This window comes from Synchiropus splendidus, chromosome 7, assembly GCF_027744825.2.
Source record: "Synchiropus splendidus isolate RoL2022-P1 chromosome 7, RoL_Sspl_1.0, whole genome shotgun sequence".
NCBI classification, from domain to species: domain Eukaryota; kingdom Metazoa; phylum Chordata; class Actinopteri; order Syngnathiformes; family Callionymidae; genus Synchiropus; species Synchiropus splendidus.
The window spans coordinates 6,584,389-6,601,196 of record NC_071340.1 but is presented as its reverse complement, the minus strand read 5'-3'; the positions used below and the strand labels follow the sequence as shown (position 1 = coordinate 6,601,196).

The 16,808-nt window shown below is 43.5% G+C and overlaps 3 protein-coding genes across 5 annotated transcripts; 2 read left to right on the top strand and 1 right to left on the bottom strand.

Moving 5' to 3' along the window:
- Positions 1 to 93: 93 nt before the first annotated feature.
- Positions 94 to 3,997, top strand: plpp5 (phospholipid phosphatase 5). Of its 2 annotated transcripts, XM_053871467.1 has the most exons (9): positions 133 to 256; positions 852 to 1,060; positions 1,444 to 1,578; positions 1,656 to 1,764; positions 2,244 to 2,334; positions 2,410 to 2,473; positions 2,548 to 2,672; positions 3,081 to 3,251; positions 3,444 to 3,997. In XM_053871467.1, the coding sequence occupies exons 2-9, from the start codon at positions 1,008 to 1,010 to the stop codon at positions 3,611 to 3,613; spliced, it is 918 nt and encodes a 305-aa protein (XP_053727442.1). In that variant the 5' UTR covers positions 133 to 256; positions 852 to 1,007; the 3' UTR covers positions 3,614 to 3,997. The 2 variants fall into 2 exon arrangements, with proteins under 2 accessions (XP_053727443.1, XP_053727442.1); XM_053871468.1 differs by lacking the exon at positions 852 to 1,060 and having other exon boundaries at positions 94 to 256.
- A 147-nt stretch (positions 3,998 to 4,144) lies between these two features.
- cdc45 (CDC45 cell division cycle 45 homolog (S. cerevisiae)) lies at positions 4,145 to 10,903 on the top strand. Of its 2 annotated transcripts, XM_053871466.1 has the most exons (18): positions 4,145 to 7,198; positions 7,308 to 7,367; positions 7,810 to 7,902; positions 7,973 to 8,110; positions 8,179 to 8,328; positions 8,409 to 8,467; positions 8,543 to 8,591; positions 8,673 to 8,734; positions 8,808 to 8,858; positions 8,975 to 9,094; positions 9,172 to 9,303; positions 9,373 to 9,471; positions 9,543 to 9,704; positions 9,767 to 9,905; positions 10,055 to 10,138; positions 10,218 to 10,336; positions 10,429 to 10,505; positions 10,696 to 10,903. In XM_053871466.1, exons 1-18 carry the CDS (start codon positions 7,148 to 7,150, stop codon positions 10,758 to 10,760), a joined length of 1,710 nt encoding a protein of 569 aa, XP_053727441.1. In that variant the 5' UTR covers positions 4,145 to 7,147; the 3' UTR covers positions 10,761 to 10,903. The 2 variants fall into 2 exon arrangements, with proteins under 2 accessions (XP_053727441.1, XP_053727440.1); XM_053871465.1 differs by having other exon boundaries at positions 8,409 to 8,591.
- A 4,143-nt stretch (positions 10,904 to 15,046) lies between these two features.
- LOC128762798 (uncharacterized) lies at positions 15,047 to 16,234 on the bottom strand. Its single transcript, XM_053871312.1, has 6 exons — positions 16,047 to 16,234; positions 15,774 to 15,913; positions 15,636 to 15,703; positions 15,397 to 15,564; positions 15,221 to 15,325; positions 15,047 to 15,143 (listed from the first exon to the last, which is right to left on the bottom strand). Exons 1-6 carry the CDS (start codon positions 16,164 to 16,166, stop codon positions 15,115 to 15,117), a joined length of 630 nt encoding a protein of 209 aa, XP_053727287.1. The 5' UTR covers positions 16,167 to 16,234; the 3' UTR covers positions 15,047 to 15,114.
- Positions 16,235 to 16,808: the final 574 nt, after the last annotated feature.

Genomic DNA, 16,808 nt, shown 5'->3' with positions numbered 1-16,808 from the left:
TCGTCATGATCGATGCCAATTCCTTCTCGGCGTAATAACACACCTCAGAATTGCGTTTCGGTGTCCGCGACGACATTGCGATAGACGACACTTTTATTTTGAAACCTACAAAGAGGAAGTGATTTCCAGCAGCTTCACACAGGTTGATGAGCTCGGATCCTCCGTCGCCCGCAGCATCGAAGGATGTCCTCGGCTAGTTCATGCTAGCCACTATGTGCTGAAATGAGAATGACGAGATAAGAGCCGCGTATTTAAGGTAAATCCACCCGCCATGAAATTCATGCCGACTGGGACCAGATGTGTCGCTTGACAGATGTTATTCGCTAGCTTAAACTGCTAACGCTGTTTGTTGAGCACACTGGGACCTCCGGTGAGTCGTGTTTACAATGTTGAGTAAAGGCATACAAAACAAGAAAACCTTAGTTTAGGACAACTATTACTACTAATAATTGATTTATTCCCTCGTGAAACGCTCTCAAATCATTATACATTGGAGCTACGTTTGAACTTTCCTCGCCTTGTGTTCTAAAATGTGGGAAATGTCAGTCCCTGATATATTTTAAAATTAAAGCGTGTTACCGATTTAAGTGTCCTAAAGAAACGTCCTTTCTCTGTCTTTGTATTATTCAAATTTCTATCGCAATAGATGAAGCATTCCAGGATTAGAAAAGCTGAGCTGAATGACTATTTGATAACCTGGCCTGTTTTAATCCTAAATTGCTCTGTAAAAGCTTCAAATACCACATTCATTTATTCCTTGAGTAAGTCAGATATGTATAATACATGTGAATGTTTAGGAATGAAACCAAAATATGCTTATCAATTATGAATGTAATTTCCTAACCCGCTAGATGCATGCAGTTTAACTTACTCCGTCCATCGTCTTCGAATGAGTCCTGGCATTTACAGCTTCATTTTGCTGTGAAGCTACGGACACCCTGGACAGATCACCAGTCCATCGTAGGAAACACAGAAACAAACAACCAGTCACACACACAATTACCTTTATGGGGATTGGACTGCCTGGGAGGTACACAAACGTCAGCCCAAAAGCATCCAGGTTTGCATTCTTTGATTCATGTTTGACTTCATGGGGGCTCCCAGACCATCTTCACACACACACACACACACACACACACACACACACACACACACACACAGGTTGCTGGCCAACCTCATGCTTCCAACTGTGGTGTGCTGCGTTACTCCTATACCAAGTGTATCAAAATAACCCTGGCTCCTCCGAATCACAAGCTACTCTGGAATTGGGGACCCTGTTTTTGTGCTGTACTAATGTCCTGCTAACATCCAGTTGAAGTGTTGACATTCCTGGTGCTGCTAGTTTCTCTGTGCTCTTCAGTGGGCTGATTACTGTCTGGAGTCAGGTGAACGTGAAGATGGTCAGGCAGTTGAAATGAATGTCTCATTTTTCTTCTCCCTCAGTTCAACAAAGGATAGTGGGGGTGGTAATGTTCGCTGTCGGTTGAAGTCCACCTCGAGAGACAAAATGAAGAGGCGGTTGCTCCGTGGCTTCCTGTCGGAGGTGTCGGTGCGGTTGGCGTTGCTCGTGGTGTTCCTGTACGTCCTGAAGATGACGTGTGTGTGCGTGGTTGTATTCCAAAACTACGGGCTCACGAGTGCACGTTATCTTGCAGTGTGACGGAGCAGCTTCCTCCTTTCTACCGGCAGATCCAGCCGGAGGAGATGTGGTTGTATAAATACAATCATGTTGAGAATGACCATGTGCCTACATCCCTAATGTTTGTGAGTTGTCCACATGAATGCTTATACTTAGTTTTGAAAGATAATATCACACAGTGATTTAGTCTTGACTTCTTTTTCTTCTCTGATCAAATTGTTCTTGTTCTGAGCTAATAGATCAGGAATGAGATAATGTTTAAAAATATCTGCTGAATCACAATAATGAATGTATATTAATATATTTATTATAATGTGATATTTTTCACAGACACAAACACTGTATTGTTGGCTCAGTCGTGCATTGATGCTAAATGGAAAACTAGTTTAAAGATGTCCTTTAAGATAATGCTGAATTATAAAAATGTCATTTTCCAAAAGTCAAACATTTCTAAGTAACTCGAGTCAGCTGATCGTCTTTTTAAATAGTCTGCCCCAAATTATATGCCCAGTGTGACACGGTTAGTGGCAGTATTCAAAATAGCAATGTCCTAGAATGAACACAATAACAACATTAAATGCTCTGTTGTGTCCTGCTGCGTCAGAGTGTAGCTGTGCTGACTCCGCTCATCACCATCATGGGTTTTAGCTTCTTGAAGAAGACGGAGCCAGGAGATGTGAAGGAAGCGACACTGGGTGGGAAAATGCTGCTGGCAAGACAATTTATGCCTGATGTTGCAGATTTTTAACTTTCTTTCCTCCTCCATTAAGCTGCGACTTTGACTTTGGTGCTGAACGGAGTTTTCACAAACGTCATCAAACTTGCAGTCGGCAGGTAAAACGATCACGAGTGGCGCTGGTGATGACAATAGGAGGCGCTGAGGTGGTGTGAATGTGTGTCTGCATCAGGCCCCGACCAGACTTCTTCTACCGCTGCTTCCCTGATGGACAGATGAACCTGGAGCTGCGCTGCAGCGGTGACCCAGAGATGGTGATGGAGGGCAGGAAGAGTTTCCCCAGTGGACACTCCTCATGTAAGTCTACAAGTTTAAATGCAAGTCTATGTTTTAGAAAGTGACTCGCATTGAGTCAGAAAACATGCAGAAACAACAGTTTGTTTGCATAACAATCTACAAACCCCTTCATGTTGTTTTGGCTGCTTTTAGGACACCCATCAGTCCAGACCCAACAAAGTGAAATGATCATTCTATTGAAGCCACACTTCTGAACCAAATAAGCCAGACTTTATCCCCAGGTCAATTTGTTATTTATCCTTACATTCCTAGATAGTGACCACAGCAGATGCAGATCATCTCATGAGCACCTCCCATTTCTGTGGCCTACATTACAGTGTGTAAAAAGCAAAACGAAGTATTTATTTACATGTTGCACGCGGCTTTTTGTGTATGTTCGTCCTCTTCTCATTTCTTCTCTCGTTCCAGTTGCATTTGCAGGATTGGGCTTCGCTGCATTCTATATCGGAGGGAAGCTGCGTTGTTTCAATATGGCAGGTCAAGGTCGTGCGTGGCGGCTATGTGCCTTCCTTACTCCTCTACTTCTCGCCACCTTGATCGCCATCTCCAGGACCTGCGATTACAAACATCACTGGCAAGGTTGTCACATCAAAACTCTGTAGTAGTAGTAGTAGTAGTATAGTATTATTACTTCCTGTTCTTCATTCACTGCACTAAACCAAGCACTTCAGGTTGTCACTTTGGTCCCATTAAATCCACACTGTAACGTGTCTCTCATGCCAAACAGTGAATGGTTTTCATGCTGCTCTCTCTTCACTTTCCCTCTCCCAGATGTGCTGGTGGGCTCTCTGCTAGGTCTTGGGTTCGCCTGGGTCTGCTACAGACAGCACTACCCCCCACTCCAGGACCCCGACAGTCACCTGCCTCTGCGTCACAGAGAAGGTGTTCCTGCTGCACAGGAGCGCAAGCTGGCCAACTCCAACTACATCCTCCCACGGTAGAGGAGGTCTCCGTCGGACTCCGGGTTACATGGTAATCGCGCCAAAACTGGCCACTTCCTAGATGGACGGTTGTTTGCCACTCACCATTGTCAGTGTTTTATTTGATTTTACTTCATTTTTTATCTTGGTTTATTTAAGTTTGCGGAAACCATGAATGACGTTTTACATGATTGAATTTTCTCTATCTTGCACAGAAAGTCTGTGGCTGTAAGTTAAATCACATGACTATAAAACAACAAACGTTGTGGTTACTAAGTGAAGTTAAAGGTACAGTTTGAATGACTCGCATAGGCTTTGTTAATTAAACATTCCTTTTGTCCTGATGCTGTATGACGGTTGTCGTTTGTGTGCTGAGCTTGAGATGAAATAAATATTTGTGTCCAACGTCTCATTCCCCCCATCCTCGACTGCCGCACTTGTGCAGGTCGTCGATGAAGTTGCCTACTTCTTCTTGCAGCGTCTTTCTGCCGAAGTGAAATGTAGTCGCTCTTATTTAGTAGAAACATTAATTGCAAAAGAATAGTGACTAGAGGATGCCGAACAGTAAACGGAATATAGTGTTTAAAGTTGGTTTCATAAGATGAGAACAAGAGTGCTGCTGTCTACTGTTCACTATCACCACTCGCACCGCACTATCTGTGTTTTCAGAATGAAACATTGATGTTGCCCCTTTTGAATTGTGCTACGGTTGTGAGAAGACAAGAAGTGTTTGTTTATTGTCTGTGAATGAGACTGCGCTTGCCAAAATACCAAGTCAGATATTTTCTCATTTAAATGACTGATCCTGATCGTGTACTATTGTCCCCAAAATCACTTTGTTTTGTACAAAGATTTGCTTGAAAAGGTTTAAAGGTGTGGGTCCTGGTTAGTATCCATTCACTGGCCTACTGCTGATTCTAGTGTGGTGTTGGATCGGTGGTGATCAGCGCCCGCGCTTACCCTAAGTAGCTAAACATGCTGCTGCCACACACACAAAATGCATTTCATCTGTGCTAAACACAATTTGATCAATGGTTTTACACCCTTTTCTAAGTCAAGTCGAAGCTGCTATTAGCGAGTTATAAATATTGCCTACCACACCAGTAAAATGAAATGAAAAATCTTATGAAATCTCAGACTTTGGCTCGTCTAATCATATCAACTTTTCCATGTCTTGTTTAACATGAATGGTAATTGCTGAGCTCTTTTGGGATTTTTTTTTATTTACTACTAATCTAAACTGGAAATTAACAAAGTAGTCCCAACTGTCCAAAGTTGTCCTTCTGTCCTTTGTTTTCATTTGCATATTTATTGCTGAGGTGACCGTCGTCACAAGACCAGCTGTTTGTTCAGCTCAGACGAATAATTCTGAGGTGCTCCGCAGCAGAGATGTTAACACAAATCTGTTCATTTCTCACGTAAGCCTTGGTGCTGTCCGAAACACCTCAGCTGACTAAAGGTTCTGTCTGACTTGCCAGAACATCAATCTTCAATTAACCACCACTAGGTTCTGTTCAGGGTTGCAGGGACCTTTATCTTCATTTTTGAATGAAACTAAGTTTTTTTGTCTGTATGCTGTTTGTGTTGAGGTATACCTTTGATAAGATGTTACTTTTCTCTCTCTTCCTTAAGTCTTAACCAGCCATCCTGACTTCTGTTTTGTCCATGACACAAGTGTGACCATGAAAAACGACATGTTTCTCTTTTCTCAGTCACACTGACATGGTTTGCAGACATCTTTGCTAAAATCTAGGTCAGGCCATGACTATGTAAGATATGTCATGAATGTTTGCCTACTTCTATTTCATTGCATATTTTCTGAAGGTTCTAATCTGACCTGACTTGTTTATTTTAACCCAACTGTCCTTTTATGAAAGTAAAGAGCAGTTCAGGAGTTTTGTTTGTCGTGTCTGACTTTTGCTGTGTTGTATCCGACCAAAGCTACTCTGAGTTCATGTGCTTTTTGCTTGTGGTGACTCATAGAGCTGGATCACAGGGGTAGAAACCGTGCCTTCATTTACTGTGGTAAATGCTGCATGTTAGCCCTCACACAGTCTTATTCAGTGACACTGTTTTTCTAGTCATTCCTGAATCTTGTCTTTGTTCTCTCAAATATGGCATGCTGCCTTTCTTTTTACCTCAAAACCAGTTTTCATTGTCCAGGTGCAGGTGACTTGATGTTAAAAGGAGTAGCAAGTGATCTCAGAAGGTTTCTCTCCAGAGGCACGTCGGTTTACTTGAATTTCATTGGTGACTTTTTATTGTGATGATGTTGTTTCATGTGGAAGTATAGAGGCACGTGGGTATTGAGTAGATTGTAAACGACAGTATTCTTGACAGTAGTCTGCATGTTTAACAGCTTGTAGTTATTCACAAAGGAACCCACGGGTCCATCATCTTACGTCTTTTTTTTTCTAGGTCAGAATATTGATCACATCTCTGCTGTGCTCCAAATCTAAACCCGCAACAATGGATCTTATTAAAACGTTCTTGTTTGAGCTACTTCTTTGTGGATTTTGACTTGTCACAACACAAACCTGTGCGACACAGTGTCATGTTGTGATGCTTTTCATGAACAAACCGTTTCTGTCCTGCTAATCTTGGTCTTCGAACATAAGCTTAGGTTGAGTGTCAGTGTTTTTGGGGCATGCTGCCGCTGACTCCTCAAGTCAGATACGTCTAGAGTTGTCTAGTGCCCTTGTCTTAGAAGAGCTATGCAATCGACATGTCTGTATTTGATAGAACGAGACTTGAAAAACACTTTGAGTAGCGCCTGTGTACGAGCACGTCACGATGACGATGTTTTTAATTGTTTGCAGATGACGATATGTTGTCTGACTGGTTTTGCTAATGCTTTCAACTATCCAACAATTTTGTAGGAGTCCAAGCTATTTTACACACGTGTTGTTTGCAAGTGATGGACCGTTTATGCTCATATCTCAAGGAACTGAAGTGAATCAATAAATGCACATGCAAATACACGAGTTCTCACATGCATTGGTTTGTTTGCAGATCATTTTAAATATAAATAATTGTTCCAGTATTTGATAAACATTCGACACAACAGGTCTGTTTGGAAGGTCTCCAACAAAGGAACCAAATGTGACGTCATCACAAGTTGCTGCGTTCTTTCGAAAGAACATGAATGTTTAATTACATAATGTAATTAAATGACATTATGTCATTAATTACTTTACTGTAAAATGAATGGCGTTTAATGTAAAATTACATAAATGTCATAATTGCTGTTGTGTCTCAGATCAGTATCTTGATAAGTGGAGATTTAAATAAAGCTTCTTCCGCATTAAAAACTGTCCCGATGACGCGGCCTCTGGATGAGGCGTGGTCTCTTCTGTGACGTATGTTCGACTCGCTTTCCCGATTGGTTGCGTGTGACGTTGAGATTTGGCGCCACCGTTCTAACAAGAGCTCGGCTGCTCTGACATAAACCCTCTTAAATACCGACTGTTTATGTCGCGTTGGTGATATAGTGCCCTGTCTTTTAAGCGTTTTTAATTTTTTTTTAATCAGTCAATACATCCGCCTCTCTGCGAAATGTTCGTCTCGGATATCCGGAAGGAATTTTATGAAGTGGTCGTTCATCAGGTAGGTTATGAGCTAGCTTGTTGTTGACGCGTCCACCTCTGTGCACTTCCCTTAATACGTTATAGTTCTGTAGTTTGTGCTCTACTTTGTGTGTTCCCATTTATTGTAGAGAGTTGCTCTCCTGGTGGCGGCGGACATCGACGCTTTATGCGCCTGCAAGATTCTCCAGGTAAGCTAATAGTTAGCAACCTCTGTTGTGCAGATTTAGCTAAACTCGATACAACACCACGCTTTTGATGTCAAAACCACATTCAACTGGTTAAATAATTTAAAAAGTCATGTTTTAATACCTCTAGGACTTTGTGCGGTAACCACATAGAGCATGTTCTGCATGTATATCTTGGACACAACTGGGTAAAAAGAACAACTACGTATTATTATCATTCAATTGCCCTAACATTCTGATGGTGTTATTCAAGTGATCATTCAACATGGATCCCCGGGTTTATTTATTTTTCTAACCCAATCAACATCGTGTTTTATGTTTTATCTAACGTTGAGTCACTGATCATTTTATTACATCAAACGGTGGCTTATTTAGCACTTATAAGAATATGTGTGAATCACGTGATTGGTCCCCATAAGACTGTTAAACTGCGTTTAATTTCCAGGCCTTGTTCCACTGTGATCAAGTCCAGTACACACTGGTGCCCGTCACGGGCTGGCAGGACCTTGGCACTGCTTTCCTTGAACACAAAGATCAGGTATGAGTGCGGACTGATGAGAGATTTGAAGCTTGTTCTGTTTAATTAAAGAAACTCTCTGGTGTTGTAGTTTCAGTACTTTGTTCTCCTCAACTGTGGAGCGAATGTCGACCTCCTGGAGATGCTGCAGCCTGACGATGACACAGTCTTCTTCATCTGTGACACTCACCGGCCTGTAGATGTGGTCAATGTGTACAACGACACCCAGGTAAGGAAGCTTTGGTTTGTATATTGTGCCTAAAGACAAGGACTTCACTTCTCTCCTTCTGTCACCAGATTAAACTGCTGATAAAACAGGATGATGACTTGGGTGTTCCCTCCTACGACGACATCTTCAGAGATGACGAGGGGGAAGAAGATGAGGACTCAGGAAATGAGAGTGATGAAGGATCGGAGCCGTCCGGCAAACGCAGGCGATACGACGAAGTATGAGCAGCAAAGCTTTCCTGCACAGGATTGAATTGAAAACCCCACAGTGCCTGAAGGCTGTGAATATTTTGTGGCAGGGGGCTCTGGAGAGGAGAATAGAGAGACAACGGCAGAAGAGGGAATGGGAAGCACGCAGGTCAATAATGCTGCTCTATGTGAACACTTGGGAAACACAAAGCAACCATTTTCATCCTGAATATTTATCTTCCAGGAGGGAAATCTTGTTTGACTATGAGCAGTATGAATACCATGGAACCTCTGTGAGTATTCGGTTCATCTCACTCAGGTTTTAATTCCCCTTCAATTGATGTGATGAAAACCCACTGAACAATCTGTTCCAGGCGGCGATGATGCTTTTTGAACTGGCTTGGGTGTTGACCAAAGACACAAAGGACATGTTGTGGTAAGAAGTGGATCTGAATGTCTTTTGGAAAAAAAAAAATATGTGTTTAACTAGAATTGGTGTGATTCTGAAGGTGGGCTGTGATTGGACTGACTGACCAGTGGGTTCACGACAAGATCACAAAGTAAGGAATTCAAACTCATAGCTATGTGGCTTCCATCTGAATGTGTGTTTGGGTGCTGACTACCAAAAGATGCCCACAGGTTTTTGCATCAAGCTCTTTTTTTTGTTTTCTCTCAGCATGAAGTATGTGACCGACATTGCTACGATGCAGCGACACGTATCCAGACACAATCACCGAAATGAGGACGAGGAGAACTCCCTGTCCATCGATTGCATGAGGATCACCTTTGAATACGAGTATCCTAAACACCTTGATGTGACCGCCGATATTTGCTCTGCTGCTTCTCCTTGATTTCCTGAACCTTCCTGCTCAGTCTGCGTCTGACACTCTACCAGCACTGGTCTCTGTACGAGAGCATCTGCAACTCATATTACACTTCTTGCAACTTCAAGCTCTGGACTTTAAATGGTCAGAAGAGACTTCAAGAGTTCCTCGCTGACATGGGGTCAGTAACTGCTTCATATATTCCCTGCCATTATTTCAGGCTGACTTTTGTAATGGTCCTTTGCACCAGATTACCTCTGAGGCAAGTCAGGCAGAAGTTCCACTCCATGGACATGTCCATCAAAGAGAACCTGCGGGAAGTAATCGAAGAGTCCTCAAATAAATATGGGTATGAGGATCCAGCTTGTTCTGACGGAGCCCAATGGTTGCATCACTGTGTGGTGTTTCTCTGTCTCTCAGCATGAAAGACATCCGTGTGCAGACGTTTGGTGTGCACTTTGGCTTCAAGAACCGTTTCCTGGCCAGCGACATGGTACATGCCACTGCTGCTCTTCTGGAGAGCACTGAGAGAGACGAGAGCGATGGTGATAACTTCATCAAGGCTCTGGACTCGCTGTCCAGGTATGAAGCTGTAAGTGTAGTTTCATAGTTGCTAGGTCTAACTGAAAGTTCTGGTTCTCCAGGAGCAACCTGGAGAGGCTTCACTTGGGAATCGACCTGGCCAAGAAGAAGCTGATGGCCATACAGCAGACGGTGGCCAGCTGCATTTGCACTAACCTCATTCTGTCCCAGGGGCCGTTTCTCTACTGCTACCTCTTGGAGGTACAATATACCCCAACCTGTCACTTTGTAGTTCAGCCATGAGATTTGTCTGGCTGTGGAGCTGGTAGCGTGGAGATGAAGAATTCCAAATAAGTATTAAAAATGTGACCTTAAAATGGCTATTCTGATGTGGCCTCTTGTGTTTCCAGGGGACGCCTGATGTGAAGCTTTTCTCTAAGCCCATGGCACTGACGCTTCTCTCAAAGTATCTCCTCAAAGCTTTTGTTCAGTCTGTGAGTGGTTCATGTTGAAGAGTCTTGGACTTTTAAAGAGTCATTTCTGATTCACTCAGCCTCGTCTTGTCTCACTCAGACCAGGAATAAACGCTGCAAACTGCTTCCCCTGATCATGGCGGCGCCCAAAGACACCGAGAAGGGGACGATAATCGTGGTAGGAATTCCACCAGAGTCTGGAACATCTGACAAGAAAAAGTGAGAGCAGCGGGTGTTTTGTGTGATCCCATATGCTAACACTGAAATTGAGATGTACGTGTCGGATAATCCTTTCCTCTCACTCTGTTAAGCTTCTTTGGCCGAGCATTTGAGAAAGCTGCTGAAAGTACAAGCTCACGAACTCTCCACGACCATTTTGACGTTTCAAGTAAGTGATTTAGTGCGTTTTGAATCCAACGTCTTCATTGTTCAAGGAGCTGTGTATGGAAGCCCGTGTTGCCCTAAGCAAACACTAGGTGGCGACAAGGGAGCATACAAGCCAAGATGAGATTATTTTAGACTGCCTTCATTCTGGACAACTGTGTTTAGGGAAACATGACATTCTTTGTCTTTCGCAGTTATTGAGCTGAAAACAGAAGACAGGGCCAAGTTCTTGGACGCTTTGATCACACTTCTGTCCTGAAGCCACCTCAAGAAGGCACATTCCAACGTTCAGATATATATTTTTTAGCTTGTTTTTTATGTCAATTGTACAGATAATTCAGTTTTAGTCCCAGTACTTTTATTCATGTCAGTTCACCTCATGGAGGCGTGTTTTAAATGTTTGTGAATCATATTTTATTTGTTTTATTTGAAGCTTCAAGCCTATTATTAAATTCTTTAATGATTTAACACTAACGCACTTTTGTTTCATGTTTCATCTTGTTTGTCACCGCTGTGTCTCGGCCTTCTTTTTTGGGGACTTTATTCCATCTTAGGTGGAATTGGTGTACTTGATAAAAGGGTTGGTCATCATGTAAGGCATCACTGGTCACTTGTGTTGGGTGTCAGAGTGCAGAGGAAATGAGACGTGCATGCTGAGACTTCTAAGCCGCCTCGCTGTTTCTTTTTCCTCCCCTCCAATTGACTGAGATGATCTGTCGTAATGAAGACTGAGCCATTTAATCTCACTTCCTACCCGCACGTGTGATCATCACTTTGGATGAGCCCTGGAGATGGGGCGAGAAGCTCGGCTGCCTGGGAGAAGGGCGAAGTGGAACTGCTTATTAACATGGCAAGAGAACAGTTGAGGTGACCTTGGTATCATATAAGGACGTCTCCTGGGGCTCCAGGACCAACCCAAGACACTTGGTAACGGTCTCGCAGCAGCCCCCTGTATTTTCTGGTCTGTGGGTGAGACACCTTAGGCCCCTTTTAACCTCAGCGGAGTGGGAAGAAATGGACCAGTGCATCTATTTTGAAGATGAATTCAGCCATAGCACTTGATGCCTGGGTCGGACCACCTTTCTGCATGGAGTTAGCATGTTCTCCTTGTGTGCGTGCGTGTGTTTTATCTGGTTTCCTCCCACACCCCAAAGACATGCTCACTAGGTGAATTGGACACTCAAAAATTGCCCCTAGGTGTGCGTGTGAGAGTGGTGTGTGTGTGCACTGCCATGGACTGGCGACCTGACCAGGGTGTATTCCTCCCTCTGGGAGAGGCTCCAGCTCCCTGCAACCCTGAGCCGGACTACTCGGTTGTTAATTGAGAATGTGTGTAGGATGATGATGTCTGGATGCATCTTCTATCTTTGCTCTTGGATCCAAGTAAATCACTTTTCCAGGATGGAGATCTTGTCCAGTGCTCGCTCAGCACTCTATAGGTCAAAGGTGAGCCTGTAACCTTGGCCTGCAGTGGAGGATGTTTTGGGTAGAGTTGGACCTCTCTCCGAGGAGTGATTGAGATTTTTATCGCCGTGGTTTCAGGAAGAAATGTTTGGAAGTGGAGGGTGTTTGGTTGTTTTCACAGGAAGGTGGATTCTGGAACGTGCTGGACTGCATCACTGCGAGAGCAAGGAAAGTCCACTTATTGTGCCTTGGAGGGTGTGTCTTTGTGTGTGTGCAATCATCACACCAGGCTGCTCAAGTGTGTGTGTGTATGTGTGCGCGCAGTCACACTGCAGTTTAATGAGTGTTTACAGCAGTGATGTCGTGCAGGAGAAATAACTACTGAGGTCATACTCCTTGGCAGCATGTGGAATAATGGCATATTTACTGAAGATTTAAATGATCACAGTGAGGCTTCTCGTAAATAACAAACTCACTTTTAAGCTTTCATCTATTCCAGTTAAGAACCACAGCTTCAGCGGTGTTGATTCAGATGAAGACAAATAAAAGTGTCCTGAGCCGGAGAGGCAGCTTCAAAGATTCTGTTTGGTCAGAGTCTGCGTGACATGGACGTCCACTTCGCCATGCTGCCCTCAGCTGTGGGTGCCCCATGTCCCCCACCCCTCTTACACCTCTGCAGTAGTGGGGCCAGAAGCCTTTCAGCTGCGGTGCATCGAAGGAATGTGACATGCCACCAGCCGAACACACTCGGGGAGTTGAACCCTCAAAGGCCTCTCACATGTTGCTTTTACTCCAGAGCTGATCGTGGAGCGCTGCCATGATGCTATTTTGGTCTGTCGGCATCAAGTATGTCCATCACAGTTGGAGTGATAGTTGCAGGCCAAACCTAATGTCTGGACTGAAAAGCTTCAGTCATGTGATGACAAGTGACATCAACAGCTCAGAGAGGCGGACATGTGAAATGAAACTAGAGTCCATATTTGTTACTGGAATTTATTAACAGGCTGGTTTGCAAGCTGGTTACACTTCACCTCATTTTTTCAAATTCTTGGTCCCAGTTGACCAAGAAGCTTAAAGGTGTGCATGTTCTTGTTGAAGGAGCTCTGTGGTGTCTTCATTTCCTCAGTTTCCTCAGTCACTTCCATTTTGCCATTGGCCTTTGCGTTGGCCATTGGAGTGGGATACACTCTAAAGTGTTTATGTCACAGCAAAAATCCAACCATGGGGCAAAACATACTGCAATTCCAGGAGTTATTTACAGGTTAAGGACTGTGTTTTTGGAAAATTTGAGAGTATGATGATCAATATTTGGTAGGTTTAATTTGCCAGAAAGATGTTAACCGGCCTCACAATTTTATCTGTCCAAACATGTGGGTTTGGTTATGTGGTGCCCCAAGAGACTTGGACACTGCATTAAAATGAAAAAAAAAATGAGCATGACAACAGGGACAACACTAAATACACAAGTCAACAAACACACACAGCAGTACTATAAAAACAGAAAAGATAGCATGGAGTTTAGAACACTTGCTTGGTACGTAAAGTAAAGCATCAGCACAAACAAGCACATCGTCCAACTCACAAAAGGCAGAACAGAGTGAACCAGTGAAGAAACAGAAAACGTGTGGCAGACAGAACTAATGCACGGACATAATATAGATTCCATGTAGAACATAAGCGAAGTGGGAGCAACTTACCAGCGTAGGAACGTTTACGTTCTGGCACATACATACTTTCATACTCCGGCTGCTTAATAAAACTTCCTAAAGAGGACCTCGCCTGCTGATCCAACTTTTCAGACTCATATGAGTCCCATGTGAGTCAGTCTCTTTAAAGATCAGGAGTGTTGGAAATGTAGACATGACGTTGGGACATTTGAACCTTTTGTTTTAGAAACCTACTTGGGGTGAAAAAGTCTGGCGAGCAGACTTTTCTGTTCCGCTGTGGTTTGTGTTTGAGAGTGTACGAACTGCCTTTCAAGTCAACCTTGCTGCGGCGTCGAGGTACCACTACAACAAGACATTTTTTCAGGAGTATGAGGACTTGCAGCTGAGAGTCTGCACTATTACGAGGGGCTTCCGGATGATTCCACACAGCTGGATCTCAGTCCTCAGAAAACACTTCACTTTATTACACCGGGAGGTTTTGTCTGCAGTGATTCAATTGACATGATGAATATGAGTGCAAGTTTATCCGTCTCCTGCCGTTATCACGGCTTCATCGATGTCTCAGCTGCTGATCTTGGGTGAACGTTACGAGAATCCTCTTGTTTGTTTCGTGTCTCCATGTCAGCCCTTCAACACTCACGAGAGCTTAATGATCACTGACCCCTGAGACCTTTGACCCCTCTCACAGCTGGAGTGTTGTACCCTCCAGCTTCCTCGGCTGTTGTTTTTAACTGCTTTATTTCACTGTAAATCACATGCGCCGCTTTATTAAAGAGAAGAACAGAAATATAAAGGTCACGATTCTCACTGATGGTTTTTGACTTGAAAAGAATTCTCATGGCCAAATTGCATCTTTAAATTTTCAAACAGTGTTTCACTTGACACAACTTTTAATGTCCCTCCCAAGCAGTCGGGTTTCATCCCACAGTCTCAACACATAAGTGACGCTTAAGTGATTACTTGCTGTGTGTCTGTGAGTGTGAGTCTGGTTGGTCCTCTCTTGTGGGGACCAATTCTTGACAAAAGCTGGTGCACGCAAATCCAATCCTCAATTTGAGGACGAAGACTTATAGAATAACTTGGTCATTATAATTGGGTTTAGTTTGGTTCAGAGTCCTGGTTAAGGTGAGTGTATTGGGTGGTTAAGTTCAGGAGGGAGAAGCTGATGATAGCATTATGTCAATGAGAGGTCCACACAAAAACAGTGCAACACGACCGTGTGTGTGTCCTGTCCAAAGTGTCCCCTGCCTCTCAGGCCAAGTGGCTGGGATTGACTCCAGCACCTTGTGAGTAAGTTCAGAAGTGAAAAATGAATGATTTTCCACATTTCAGTGTTGAAATGAAGGCAATCCTGTGGCGGCAATATATGAAATTGAAAAGAAAATTTAGGAACATCATGGCTACAATTCATTGACAATCTCTCCGTATTTCTAAAAATCCCATAGAACAAAAACTACAATACAACAAAGCACTGTGAGGTTTCATATGTGTCCCTTTTATTCTTTGTTTCCACGTGAGCAGTCTGCGACTGGTTGGATTGAACTAGTGGGTTTCAGGTGGTGGACATATATCTGCAGGGAGTACAAGGACATTTCTTTATAAATATGCTTGTGACATCAGACATGACTATAAAAAAAATGGTAAGCACCTGTCACGCCGTCATAGATGAAGGAGGGTGGGTCGTGGAAGCCAAGGCAGGCCGCCTGCTTCTTGAAGTGCTCCTTTGTTTCATCACTCACAACTTTCTCATTAGCTGCAAGAGAAACAGCACAGCATCAACAGGAGGAGTCCCTAGTTTCTCCACTCCAGGGTTCTTTGTCTTACCAAACACATAAAAAGATCGGGTGTTGAGCTCATCCTCCCCATCGAACTCTTTATCAACAGAGAACCTTTTCAGGAAAGTCTTGGCCTTTGTGTGGGTGCTGTTCACAGCCGTCACCAAGGTGCCGTCAGGGCTTTCGTACAGTGTGTACCGGTTGGTAAGAACGTCCACTATGAATGAATAATGATGTTGTTATTCTCTGGTCTGCTATCTCAGCAAAAAATGTAACTGGATTACTTACTGATATTACCAACTGCTGTATCATGTTCGATAGTGGCATTGATAACAAGGTGCATGCAGGTTCCATTTCTGTGGAAGAAGTGACACGTATGAGGACAAATAATAACGTGGTGAAGACTGAGAATACTCTCACACGTACACTTTGAGCTCCTGAGTCAGAATAACACCGCCGTGCTCTGCTGCTGCCAAGTGGATCGTGCCACTATTCATGAGCTCCACGACATGTCTCTCAAGTTTGTGACCATTGAAGCCCATGATGAAGTTCATCTTGCCGTGCAGCTGTGAGAAATTATTCAGTGGACAAAGCACATCAGACCTGAGCAGCATTTAAGTCACTTGTGCACAAGGTTGCTTGATGTTGAGTTGAAATCCTTCAACATCAACAGGGTTAAAAAGTGAAGTTTAAATTTACCTTAGAGAGGTCGCTCAAAGGCATGACCTTGGTGTGCTCTTGACAGTCCTCATGTGCTGGGGCTGAGGTGCCGAGAGCGAGCCCCGCAACCAGGAGCAGAACACAGCAAAACACCTTCATGATGTGGAGACTGGTGAGCGACGACCCTTTCTTCAATGTGGAGGGCGACGACGGACGACGGTGGCAAAGACCCACAGCCTTTTATGCAGCTGCATGGACTTTTGGCTCATCCAATTGTTATATAAACAGAGTGATATTGTGCCCCGTGTTTGGCAAGAGGTGGTTCACCGTACAAATTTCACAAGACAAATATTTTATAATCAAATAGTTTATTTTAGCAGTAATCATTCACTGGTCAGAAATTGGCAGAATTTTCACTTTAAAGTCCAAGTCCACTACTTCAATCTCATAATTCTCATTTTAAAGTAAAATACATTGATCCGCCCAGATACAGTGAGTGCTCCTCTGATCGCCCAGGTTAGGTTAGGTACTGGGGTAACACAGGAGCACAGGGTCTTGACCTTTTTTCTAGTGGTTTCTCAATCAATGGCGTTGAAACAACAACACGTTTTATTTCTTGTAGCTTTGTTTCCTGCTTCTCTACATGGGGGTTTAGTATTTTTGTTAGCACTAGTGAACAAAGGCAGGTTGAACACAGCAGCATTTAAAAGGTGTTCATGTGTGACTTAGATTATAGCTGTCCAAAATGTACCACTTATATTTGTACGTTATGTGAGATTGCACTACAAAAAATGGGTCTAA

Coding starts and splice junctions, on each gene's coding strand:
- plpp5 (XM_053871467.1), top strand. CDS start 1,008: ATGGGGATTGGACTGCCTGGGAGGTACACAAACGTCAGCCCAAAAGCA. Junction 1,765..2,243: donor TGCCTACATCCCTAATGTTT/GTGAGTTGTCCA, acceptor CTGCTGCGTCAG/AGTGTAGCTGTGCTGACTCC. Junction 2,673..3,080: donor CCCCAGTGGACACTCCTCAT/GTAAGTCTACAA, acceptor CTCTCGTTCCAG/TTGCATTTGCAGGATTGGGC.
- cdc45 (XM_053871465.1), top strand. CDS start 7,148: ATGTTCGTCTCGGATATCCGGAAGGAATTTTATGAAGTGGTCGTTCAT. Junction 8,735..8,807: donor GACACAAAGGACATGTTGTG/GTAAGAAGTGGA, acceptor GTGATTCTGAAG/GTGGGCTGTGATTGGACTGA. Junction 9,906..10,054: donor TCTACTGCTACCTCTTGGAG/GTACAATATACC, acceptor TTGTGTTTCCAG/GGGACGCCTGATGTGAAGCT.
- LOC128762798 (XM_053871312.1), bottom strand. CDS start 16,166: ATGAAGGTGTTTTGCTGTGTTCTGCTCCTGGTTGCGGGGCTCGCTCTC. Junction 15,914..16,046: donor CTTTGAGCGACCTCTCTAAG/GTAAATTTAAAC, acceptor AATTTCTCACAG/CTGCACGGCAAGATGAACTT. Junction 15,326..15,396: donor CCGATCTTTTTATGTGTTTG/GTAAGACAAAGA, acceptor TTTCTCTTGCAG/CTAATGAGAAAGTTGTGAGT.